The sequence below is a fragment of the Saccostrea echinata genome, unplaced genomic scaffold (assembly GCF_033153115.1).
Source record: "Saccostrea echinata isolate AGI-Se365-2 ecotype Australia unplaced genomic scaffold, CSIRO_AGI_Sech_v1 ptg000047l, whole genome shotgun sequence".
NCBI lineage: Eukaryota > Metazoa > Mollusca > Bivalvia > Ostreida > Ostreidae > Saccostrea > Saccostrea echinata.
Genome location: NW_026889796.1, coordinates 205,817 through 218,478, shown reverse-complemented (window position 1 = coordinate 218,478; position 12,662 = coordinate 205,817). Strand labels below are relative to the sequence as shown.

Here is a 12,662-nt window from a genome sequence, read left to right as displayed (position 1 = left end):
ACTAATCAACATCTTTAAAATGTTTTTTGTTTACGTCACTGTTTTCTGTGCACACTGTTTAGCGCCATATTTGATAATACAAGTTGGAAAATTTTGAAGTAAAGTCACCTACATTTCTGTAGGATTTTAGCCATTCCTAAGATTTTGGTACAGCGAAACGTATTAATGAAGTAAGAACATATTTGACAGCAAACATTTTGTAAGAATAGAATTTGATTTTTGTGAAGTGTTTCTTTTTCTAGCATCGCATTGTAATGTATTCATTTTAACTGTCAGTTTTAAGATTTATTCATTATAGCATTAATTTGACTTTTTGGAGGGTATTAAATAGATTGGACAATATTACACTGAAATAGAAGCAGTGTCATAACTCTGCAGGTCCAGCACAATCTCTTGATTTTACCAATATAGCTTGAAATAGCTATATACATTAACTTGATTTAGCTATTCATAATAGCTTGATTTAACTGTTTCTTTCAGCTTTGTATTGTTCTGACAACAATGCATGAAAAAAATGTTCATCAAATTGCGTCTTCTTCAAAACTTTTGCCTCAAATTTCTAAAAGAATTGGTGCTATACATTGCTACCCCGATTGCCCTCCGTTATATTGCCACCCTCGCTTATTGCCAGGAATTCTCAAAGAACGGATTTCCCCTTGTGTTAATACACCCTTTATATTGCCACCCCTGCTTGTTGCCATCCGCCACTGGTTTTAGAAAAAAAAGGTCATAATTATATAAGGAAAACTCTCGATAACAATTAATGCTAATTATCTGGAGCATGTCGGTAATTTGGACAACACGCCCATGCTTTGACAGTTGTTGCGGTCAAGCCTGACTGGTTAGACAAGGAATTCAGCTAAATTAAAGATATTTGTTGAATAAAACTCAAAATTAGGAATGTCTTTGGCATGTTTTTATAAGAAAGAAGAATTATTTCATCACAATAATGGAAACGTCAGGCAAGAGAAAGGGTACAGATTTGGATTATGAGAAAAAAAAGATTGAACAACATTTGATCTATTTGATTGTAAATCGCCAATTATTGTTTATTATGGATAATGCACCAAACCATAAAAATGCAAAAATTCATTTGTGTCTCCTTAGATTAAGAAGCTATATTCTATCGATCAAAAGGAAACCCCATCTCTATTTTTAAACTACTATAATTCCGCACATGAAAATATTAGGGATTCTGTTACCCCTGAAATTTTCATAAATTGTTGGGCACATATTCATATTGGGTTGATTGATATATATTAAAACAGAATCGAAAGAGAAAGTACACAGGTACTAGCAAACATGAGAATACATGTTTATTACAATGGGTTGACGTACCATGACATGTGACTTACCATTCCTCAGTCATGACAGTTTACCAATCGAATTTTTTAACTGATTCAGAAATTCTTGAGACAGTGAAAAAATGAACCTTCAATTCAGATGAAATTAATGATAATTCTCAAAATCTTTTTTATAACTTGTTGTCCATCCATCTGTTTGTCTGTAAAAATTTTCAAAATGATACTTCTACAGTTTTGGTTCAATCAATATAACTTGGTACACAAGTAAATAACACTAAGATACATAATTCTGTATGTATCAATTTTTTATTTTGATGAATGTTGTTGCCATGATTACTATAAATTTTCAAAACATTACTTTTTTAGTTTTTGTCCAATTTCAATTAAGAAATAAGATGTCATAGATATAGATATGATAGGATTTCAGTCATTACGGTAAAACACGCTATAGCGAACACACTTGAACTTCTAATGAATTGACACTTACAGCAAATTGATTTTTATTCCCCTTGACTTTAAAATATATTGAACAATTAATGGATATAAGAAGTTAGGCTTATAATGAAGCAAAATTGTCCATCCCTGGCACTTCATTATAAGCATGTTTTACTGAATACCAGAAATCACTCGTTGTCACTATTAAATATTTTAGAAACTGCTTATTTAACATGCTGAATAACCTAAAGATTAGAGTATTTTGCAGCATTGTAAAAAAAAAATTGTATCTTTTTCATAATATTCAGGTCGGAAATGTCGGAAAATGATACATACACAGTATTTGATACTGAGACCCAGCAACCATTAACAGTTACTGTTGCTCAAGGAGGCACAGATGAATCACATGGTACAATACAATATATTACTCAAGATGGCGTCCAACTTCAACAGATCACCCAGCCTGGTGGGGAAATTGTACAGGTAAGATGGACGTAAGCAGTAGGTGTTCGTCTGTTCAGTAAAATTTTTATTTTAATTCTTAACTAGGTGACACTGAATACATGTATGTACATGTATGTTTTCCTTCAAAATGACTTTTTTAATTTCACAGGAGGGTCCGCAGGTATGAAATTACATTGTCCTTTTGGGTAATTGGGAATGTCTATGTTAACTAGATAATTTATCAAAATTAATAGCATTTTTATTTAGAAACATTGGGTATTTGGTCCTTCCCCTTTTTTTTTCATCTAGACAAGCATCTATTATATCCTGTAAATACTGTATACATTCAAATTTTTGCCCCGATTTATTTTTGCCCTTTAAACCCTGGTTGCAGTTGGGCAAATTTAAAGTGTAGCAAATTCAAACACATTTGTGTCTGAACTGAATGAATTTAAATTGGGCAAATTTGCAAGTTTGAAAGGGCCAGAAAGAAACGGAATGAAAATAATCTTGTATACAGTATGTACTAATTTACATTTGGGTTACGTTAAGATTTCAGGAAACATTAATTTGTTTTTTGGCTGCACAATTTTCTGTTTAGGTTGAAGATCAGGGCTCGACATTAACGCTTGTCCGGTACCAGTGAAAAAAAATTACGGACAAGTGAATATTGCTGGGCACTTGTCCGATTGGACAAGTGCATTTTAATATAAAGGAGTCTCTAAATAATTAAAAAAAACGACTGTTGAAAGTTAATCGGTAGTTTCAAGATGGAAGCTGTACATAAAAACCGGACTTCGATCCCGATAGGGATAGCTATTAATTGAGTTCACATTCGATTGGGATCGAAGTTCACTACTGAAAAGGCATGGAACTTACGAACTTAATGAAGTTTGGTTCACTTGTGGACATTTATGTTGTTGTCAGACCAGAAAGACTAGATAAAATTTTGTTTTAATCAATAACATCATGAATCAATCAAGCACATGTCATGTGTAATGGACTTTATTTTAGTTTTCCAGTTGACAGTATTAGATATTTATTGAATTTTTTTCGGACAAGTGAAGTTGAAGTTCGGACAAGTAAATGTCTTGGTCACTTGTCCGAATGGACAAGAAGGAAAAAAAGTTAATGTCGAGCCCTGAAGATATACAGAATTGCTTTCTGATTGTATTCTCATTCAGACACAGTGTGTGATTGATAGTAATGGTGTTCATACGTGTACTAGGCAGGGCTCTTGATTTTCTATAATTGGGGCTGTTGAGTGCCCCCTTTCTTAATGCAAAATAGATACCAGCATCTTGTTTTTTTTTTTCCCAGCAGAATGTTGTTATGTATAGTCTTTATTAATTAAGTGGACCACAAAACACACACAAATCAAAATTTGGCAAAAGTTGATCACAAAACACAAAAAAATCAAAATCTGATGAGCTTTAAATCAAAAACTTCCAATGTCCCAAATGCATTGCTAATTTTCTGAATTTTAATTGCCCCTTTCTTGACACCAAAACATGTTGTGCAAACCTTAGATCATCTTTTATAGTAGCACTTCAAATGAGGTGTTTTTTTTTTTTATTTTCAAAATACTTGTAGGTTGCAGATGGAACACTCTCAAATATTTCAAACTTCACAAGTGTCTCACAAGGAACAACTTCCATTGCACCTGGGACAGGCCAGATTGTTCAGACTTCTAATATTGTCCAACAACCAAATAACTTGATGGTCCAAGGCTCACCCCAAGTGAACACCACAGCACAAATGACCCCAGCTGTTGGGGTTCCACAGATGTTGTTCCTGAATCAAGTGACAGTCAATGGACAAACCTCTTTTGTGCTTGTGGATGCCAACAACAAACCAGTGCAACTTCCTCAAGGTATATTACTTTCCTAGATGTGCTAATAAGTCCAAAAAAAATTAAGTTGTATCTTTGTATCCTGCAACATGAGCAATGCCCCCCCCCCCCCCCCCCCCACACACACACACACACACACACCAGGGCTCCCACTGGAGCGAAAATATTTTTTGCCACTTTTCGCGATGAAAAGAATCGCATTCTTACATCTCATCTTGACAATTGTGTATGCTAAACACTCCACTAATAGCACTATTTCACTTTGTTTATATCACTGGCATTGTTTTAAAATAGTACTAAAATTTAAAACAATATCCACTTACAAACCTTATATAGGAATTATTTCTACAATTCTACATTTATACAATTAAATTGATACTGATATTAGCCAACTTTTGACAATAGATGTCCTCTTGTTCATAACATGTTTTTAGCCCTGGGAGGGGGGTTACATGCTTAGTAAAGATATATGACATTTTTTTAAAATGAAAAAATTGATAAAATAAGTGAAAGTTTAATTATATCAACAATTCTTGGCTTAATTAATTTAACCTGTTAACAACTTCAACACTGCATGGGTGTATGCATGTAAATTTATATAATTGAAAATAATAGATATTCAGCGTAATTGACAAAAGTATTGTTTTGTTTCCAAGCCAGTATCTCTTTCACTCTTTGTCAGTTTATGGTATAATGAACACACTATTTTGACTTTAATCAGGTAAAATTAGCAGCCATGCTCTGCAGTTTTCGTCATGTTTTCCTACTTTCGGTTTTAAAAAACAATCTATATAGATCCAGATTTTATTGATTAAAATCTTTTATTAACTAACTTCATCTCCCCAAAACACTTTGTCTTTCCTTGTTTAATCCATCTTATATTATTTCAAGTAATTTAATTTGTATCCCCTTACTGCTCCAGGCTAAAGTTACCTAGTCATCTGTGTGCGTTCAAGCGAGACGTGATTTCCTACATGTACATTGTTTTGTAAGTTTCATGGAGTTTTCACACCCTGAATTCACACGTCTGCTTGCATTAAATAAACAAAGGGGCTAGTCTGTATACATTGAATAAACAAAGGAGATAGCCAGGAGTACACACACTTTTGTATGGTATATCCCCCCCCCCCCAAAAAAAATCATTTCCGCCACTTTTGAATTTCTTTTCGCCACTTTTGGAAAAAATTCGCAATTGGCGCAAATGGCGAATCACAGCTCGAACCCTGACACACACACAAAACAAGGGTTGATGGGAAAATTGGGCTAATATAGAATCTCATACCAGCATAAATAGGACTCTAATGAACCCAAAAGTCATGGGGAAAAAATGCTAGATGATACACAGTAAAATTCATTTGATATAAACACAGATAATGCGAATTTTTTTGGGATCCCCAGCAAAATTATTGACAATTTCTTTTAAAATTTCACAGTCATAATGAACTCTGATATAATAAATTTATGAATATAGCCAACAGAGGTTAAAAATAAAGAAATTTACATCTTTTATAACTGATTTTATAAGATATCAAAATTTAAAATACTGAACAGACATTATTTTTCATAAATATTTATTTTTGAAATTCATCAAAAAACTTTAGTAATCCAAGGTAAGTTTTGTATCTGATACTTCTTTGGACATACTTGGTAGTCATACTTGAAAGAAAACATGTATATATTGTGAATTCGCTTTAAACATATACTTGAGTGAATTTGTTATACAGATATATTTGAATAAAGGATATAGAAAAGTAAATTCACTGGTCCCCAAAACTTTGATATAACTATGTCTTACTGTATTAATATTTATTAGCTTTTATAAAAGGTAATTTGTTGATTTAGTGATAGACTTTATATGTCAAGTAACATACCGGGTAGTTGGTAAAAATTGCATCAGCTGATTGATTTTATCTCAGATTTGCTAAGAAAAAAAAATTCACCCACCTGCAATTTGGGTCAGTCAGATTACTGGAATTTTTAGCTCACCTGAGCTGAAAGCTCAAGTGAGCTTTTCTGATCACATTTTGTCCGGCGTCCGTCTGTCTGTCCGTCTGTCTGTCTGTCTGTCTGTCCGTCTGTCTGTCTGTCTGTAAACTTTTCACATTTTCGACTTCTTCTCAAGAACCACTGGGCCAATTTCAACCAAACTTGCCACAAAGTATCCTTGGGTAAAGGGGATTCAAGTTTGTTCAAATGAAGGGCCACGCCCTCTTTCAAGGGGAGATAATTAGGAATTACTGAAAAAATAATGGCATCATTTAAAAATCTTCTTCTCAAGAACCATAGGGCCAGGAAAGATGAAACTCATGTGGAAGCATCCTTAGGTAGTGTACATTCCAGTTTGTTCAAATCATGACCCCCGGGGGTAGGGCGGGGCTGCAATGGAGGATCAAAGTTTTACATAGAAATATATAGGAAAAATCTTTAAAAATCTTCTTCTCAAGAACAGCAAAGCCATGATTGGTCATATTTATATGGAAGCATCCTCAGGTAGTGTAGATTCAAGTTTGTTCAAATCATGACCCCCGGAGGTAGGGCGGGGCCGCAATGGAGGATCAAAGTTTTACATAGAAATATATAGGAAAAATCTTTAAAAATCTTCTTCTCAAGAACAGCAAAGTCATGATAAGTCATATTTATATGGAAGCATCCTCAGGTAGTGTAGATTCAAGCTTGTTCAAACCATGACCCTCGGGGGTAGGGCGGGGCCACAATGGGGGATCAAAGTTTTACATAGAAATATTAAGGAAAATATCTTCTTCTGAAGAACTGCAAACCATGATTAGTCATTTTGATATGGAAGCATTCTCAGGTAGTGTAGATTCAATTTTGTTCAAATGATGACCCCCAGGGGTAGGGTGGAGCCCAATGGGGGAAGGAAAGTTTTACATAGGAACATATAGAAAAAATATTTCTTCTCAAGAACAGAAAAGCTATGTTTAGTCATATTGATATGGAAGCATCCTCAGGTAGTGTAGATTCAAGTTTGTTCAAACCATGACCCCCGGGGGTAGGGCGGAGCCACAATGGAGGATCAAAGTTTTACATAGAAATATAAAGGAAAATATCTTGTTCTGAAGAACAGAAAAGCTATGTTTAGTCATATTGATATGGAAGCATCCTCAGGTAGTGTAGATTCAAGTTTGTTCAAATGATGACCCCTGGGATAGGGAGGAGCCACAATGAGGGATCAAATTTTTACAAAGGAATATATGGGAATTTTTTTTAAAAAATCTTCTCAAGTACAACAAAGCCATTTGTTATATTGACATGGAAGCATCATCAGGTAGTTTAAAATTCAAGCCCCCCCCCCCCCCCCCCCCCCCCATCTTTTCAATACTGAACTGATTGTGCTTTTGCTTAGCCAATGTGCTCAGGTGAGCGATGTGGCCCATGGGCCTCTTGTTTAAAGACCTAATAGAAAGAGATTTCACTACTGGTGATCGGGGAATCTATAATAGATGCATGAGGTTATTGACTTGTCACTTGATTGTCTCATCTTCTGTATCCATATACTTTGGCCAAACAAAAAAATATGCGTGGTAGGTAGGTAGGGATTTTTTTTTTTTTTTTTTTTTTTTTTTTAACAAAATCAGGGATTTATCAGCCTATTTTGGGAAACGCCATTTTTGGGGAATTGGGAAAAAATTATCGGCTTTTTGATAAAATTGGGAAAAATTAAAAATGTTGCTTAAATCATGTATTCAGGTGTAATTCATTTAATATTTCAGCATGAACTCCAATTTGGGCAACCAAACAGACAATTATATATGATCCAACTTCATACAAGATCAATTATGAATAACAGACTAATAAAAGTAAAATTGACTTCAATGAGTATAAAGTGTTTATACAACATAGGGTAGTACATGTATGAGATTCCAATTTAGGTCATTACAGGATCTGTTTTTGGAAAATATAAACCTCCTGCAAGTATACATTTTCTCAAAGTCCTCTTTTAATATGTATTGATGCATTGAAAATATATTTTTCTATTTGAAATAATGCCTACAGTCCTTACCATTCACTCGTAGATCAATTGAGTATGTAGAAATAACTTAATAAATCTATATAATTACACAATATCACCATTTTCAGAAAAACGGAGGAAATTCGGATTAAAAGTTGGCGATGTTTTTACAGTGTTTTTAAACATGTGTTATGACTGTAGCTTTGCTAAATGACTTAAATAGATGAAAATTACAGACAATCTGACAATTTTCCTTGTGTTTTTCGAAGATAATTAAATATAAAAGCATTGTTCACCAATTGGGAAAAAATACTGCCAAATTGGGAAAAACTGAACTCATTTTCAATTGGGAATGGGGTCGAATTTCGGCCCCTGAGAAGGTACTGATAAATCCCTGAAAATGATTTTCTTAATTATTCTAAATAATACTTATCACTACTTTGCAAATGACATTTAGATGTGGTGTGATAAAATACTAGTCAGTATTGGTAGGGGACACCTACATGCTAGCTTGCTTTGGATTTAACACTAATAAACACTTGCACTATGTTGTGCAAGGAGGCTGTCATTGCTGAAACTAAAACTTAAACCGGAGCCATTGATGGAAATTGGGGAAAATTCCAGAAAAAATATGAAAATTGTCAAAAAAAAGTTTAGGGTCGGGGGGTATATTTTTTTTTTATTTGGCCTTATGAATTTTATAGAACCTCTTCTCTGAACTTAAGACCAGGGAGTATATTTCAAGAAGAGGAAAGGAAACTTAAAAATTGTACCCTTTTAAAATTATTTTTAAAAAGTTAATGTAATACTTTAAAAGTTTGAGCTTATAAAAAACGTGAAAGAAAGAGATTTTTATCTTCATGCAAATGGGAATTAAACATTGATTTGGTGAAAAAGAAAAAAAAAAGAGAGATTTTCAGATGCCAGGCCTAAGCAAATTTATTGAATGATGATGATGCAGGGATGAATTTTACTGTTTGATTAACTCATATTGCAAAGAGGATATTTTATTGAAAATACTGAAAGGAAAATAATTATCCATTGACTGTATATTATCAATTTTTATTGACTGTGTTTTCAGGCAACAATGATTATGTTAGCCCCCTGGGGACAAAAATATTGCCCTCCACTCCGCATCAGGCAATATTTCAGCCCTTGGGGGCTAACATAACATTGGCTTCAACTCCCAATGATCCATCTAGAAGTTCAAAAGAATTTATTAAGGAAAGTTTTGATTCACTCTCTCCTTTTTGCAGGTATACAAGTAATAAATCTACCCACACAACCTGTCAACCAGCAGGTGCCAGTGGTAAGTAATACTGACAGCTATTACGGTTCACAAAGAATTATAATTTATAAATTATAGGTGTTAATGTTGTTTGTAGACACATTGGATTGAAATAGCTTATACAGTAAAAAGCTGTTTGGGTTTTGGTTTATCCTTTCTCTCGGGTGACAGTTACAGCACTTTTATGATTAAGTGAGCTAAGATAGGCCTAATTAGTAGAATCATTTGAATTATCAATTTTGCCTTGTATAACAAGTGAGTCAGCATCATATAATCTTTGTGTGGTATTCATTACATTTCATGATCAGTTTTTACAATTTGCTGTTAACTTGGTACTTTTTGGCATCAAAATAAATGAAATTTGAAGCTGATATTTTAAAGAATTTCATTTTTCATGCTATATTACATGAATAATTTGTCAAAGCAAAATATAAAATAAGTTACAAACAAGAATCCAAAAATTCTAAAACTGTTGATTTGCAGTTAAGGTCAAGATCTAGTAAATGACTTTAGACTTACTGTTTGGTGCTGGATTCATTATGACGTCATATTAATCAATTTCGACTTTCTTTTTCCCGTACTTTACGGCTCTTAAATAATTATGTAGAAAATAAAGTATTTTCATGGAATTCGATTTGAAATGATGTGAAAAGTAATCCCGATACCTACATTCAATTTAATATTATTTTAAAGAAGAGGCCAAGAACATACAAATTATTGTTTTCTGAGAGACTGTAGGCAATCTGGGTACATTTCCTTTGTCTGATATGGAAAAAACTCCACCTTATTTGACCAAGTAAAGTTATAAAGCATCATTAAAGGAATTTATTTCTAAAATTTGAGAAATCTGTAGGTACCTTTCATTTACTAGATCTTGACCTTAAATCATTTTTCAGAAATTTATGTAATGCAGATAGCAAGTGAATATTGCATATCATTTCAGGCAAACGATACTGGCGAGGAACCACTATACGTTAATGCCAAACAGTATCACAGAATTTTGAAACGAAGACAAGCTCGGGCCAAACTAGAGGCCTTAGGCAGGATACCCAAAGAAAGACAAGTATGTATTCAAAGTAACATACATTCATATCCAGTAACGATAAGTTGCAACATGAAAAATTTCTCTCTCTCTCTTTTTTTTTTGTTGTTGTAGAGGGGGAAAAAGTTCTTAGGCATCATATTTCTTTTGTATATGGTTACATTAAACTAAAAATAATAATAATTTTGAGAACAACATGAAAAGTCTGATTCATTTTCATGATGGTAATAAATGGTTAAATTTCCTCATCAATTAACAAGACTGTATTGTTGCCTAATGTAAAACCTTATTACATTGTATACTTCGTTTTAGAAATACCTGTACGAGTCAAGACACAGACATGCTTTAAACAGACAGAGGGGACTAGGTGGTGTATTTGTCAAAGGGCCCAAAGATGGAGCAGGAGGGGGAGATGGCACAGGAGAGAAAAGTAATGGGAGGGACAACCGCTCCTCCCCTGCCCCCGTTCACACTACTCATGTACCTATAGCTATCGCCCCTAGCTCATCTCAGCCCCAGAGTTCAAATTTCAACATGTCACAGTTGGCATCTGGTCAGATTTCCAATGTTTCTCTGAGTGGGCTGCCACCTAATATAGCACAGCAAATTTCATCAGGACAGATTACCATTTCGACACCTTCTGGCATTCTTAATGTGAACAATATTAATAACGGAAACAGTGGAGAGACTGTGGACACAAAGGGGGATTTTATCACTTCACTTGCCACATAAATGAAAACTATTCTATTTTTCATGTGTAATATTTTCATATCATTTATCTATGTCCATTACATATTCAACTTTCATATTGTTTTTCACACCAAAACTGCCTGAGTTTAAATGTTGTTTACAATAATGTATCCAAAGTATGTCTGACATGCAGAAAAAAGTTTTAGACATGTAGCTTTTATTTAAATATCATGTTCATGACTCCTCAATAAACCTATTGAGAAAAGATATATGTTTTTTTTTTTTCATTTTTATTTAATACATTCTTTTTCATGTAGAATTACAAAGTATTTTAAAAAGATTTATTTATTACATGTACTGAAAAATACCTAAACTTTAATTTGAACTATGATAGTAGTTTTTAGGTGAAATGAGCTTGATGGTTCACTCGTGACCTACTACTCAGATGACATATTGCTATCTGTTGTCCTTGGTCCATCATGATTGTATAAGAGCCTTGCCCTCTATCACGTTTTCTTACCCTCGCCCAAATATCGTTTATATTTCAAGACAGTAACCATGTATTTTATAGGAACGTTTTCAGCTTTTTCTCTAGAATGGCTGTGCCAATCATGATTACAATAAGCAATGAGCCCTTCACACCATTTTTGAAATTGATGGCTCTTGGGTTCAAATTGGGGCTAAGTTGGTCATGCAGTACGTATCATGTAAAACTTTATTCATGTACATGTAGTAGGCACACAGTTTGCATGATATAATACATGTATAATGAGTATATATATATATATATATATATATATATATATATATATATATATATATATATATATATATATATATATATATATATATATATATATATATATCTGTAAGGTTGTTTTATTGAACAGAAAATAACAAATACATGTACTTCTCAAATTTCATATCCAATTATTAAAATACTCTATATATTTTTTTTCCATCATGTACTGTAATTTTACACATCACCTGTTTTGTACGTAAAATGCAAATTGACATCAACTCGAATTAAGAAAACATGTTTTGGAGTAAGCATGGTTTGTGTCGGAAACCCGAAGGAGGTTACGCTTAATTACAAATCTAGTGCATCACAGTTATGTACATCATTCAGACTGAAGTCTTCTCTTTTTCGATGAAATAAAAATTGTTGTAACAAACATAAATCAAATAAGCATGCACGCACACCACAACAAAAATGTAAAATATGACACATCGCGACAAGCGAAATAATATCTGATAAAATTTTTCTGATGTAATGTTATGGAAGATATTCTGAGCGTCTTAAAATGAGTCTAAAAAACTTTTCAGTACTAGAGACCTAAATTGTTCAATATCATACATAAAATTCCCATAAATGTAATTAACAGAATTGTATAAAGTAGTGAAAAAAATTTTTTTTTTCTTTTGAATAGAGAATTCATATAAAAGGAACTATTTTCCCCCATACAATCACATAATTTTGACCAAAAGAGAAAAAAAAGGATTAAGAAAAATGCATATATTTTCTCTACCGGATTATTTCCTCCTATGAAATGTTTCTTGGCATGTTACTGTTACAATTTGTGCAACGTAACTGCATATTTGTATTGTAATCCCAACAAAATCTATAACGTGACCTA

At 33.2% G+C, this 12,662-nt stretch overlaps 1 protein-coding gene across 1 annotated transcript; it reads left to right on the top strand.

Moving 5' to 3' along the window:
• Positions 1 to 58: 58 nt before the first annotated feature.
• Positions 59 to 11,292, top strand: LOC133202945 (nuclear transcription factor Y subunit alpha-like). The gene is made up of 6 exons (XM_061338801.1): positions 59 to 170; positions 2,048 to 2,222; positions 3,777 to 4,056; positions 9,262 to 9,314; positions 10,237 to 10,356; positions 10,648 to 11,292. Exons 1-6 carry the CDS (start codon positions 166 to 168, stop codon positions 11,065 to 11,067), a joined length of 1,053 nt encoding a protein of 350 aa, XP_061194785.1. The 5' UTR covers positions 59 to 165; the 3' UTR covers positions 11,068 to 11,292.
• The last annotated feature ends 1,370 nt before the right edge of the window (positions 11,293 to 12,662 follow it).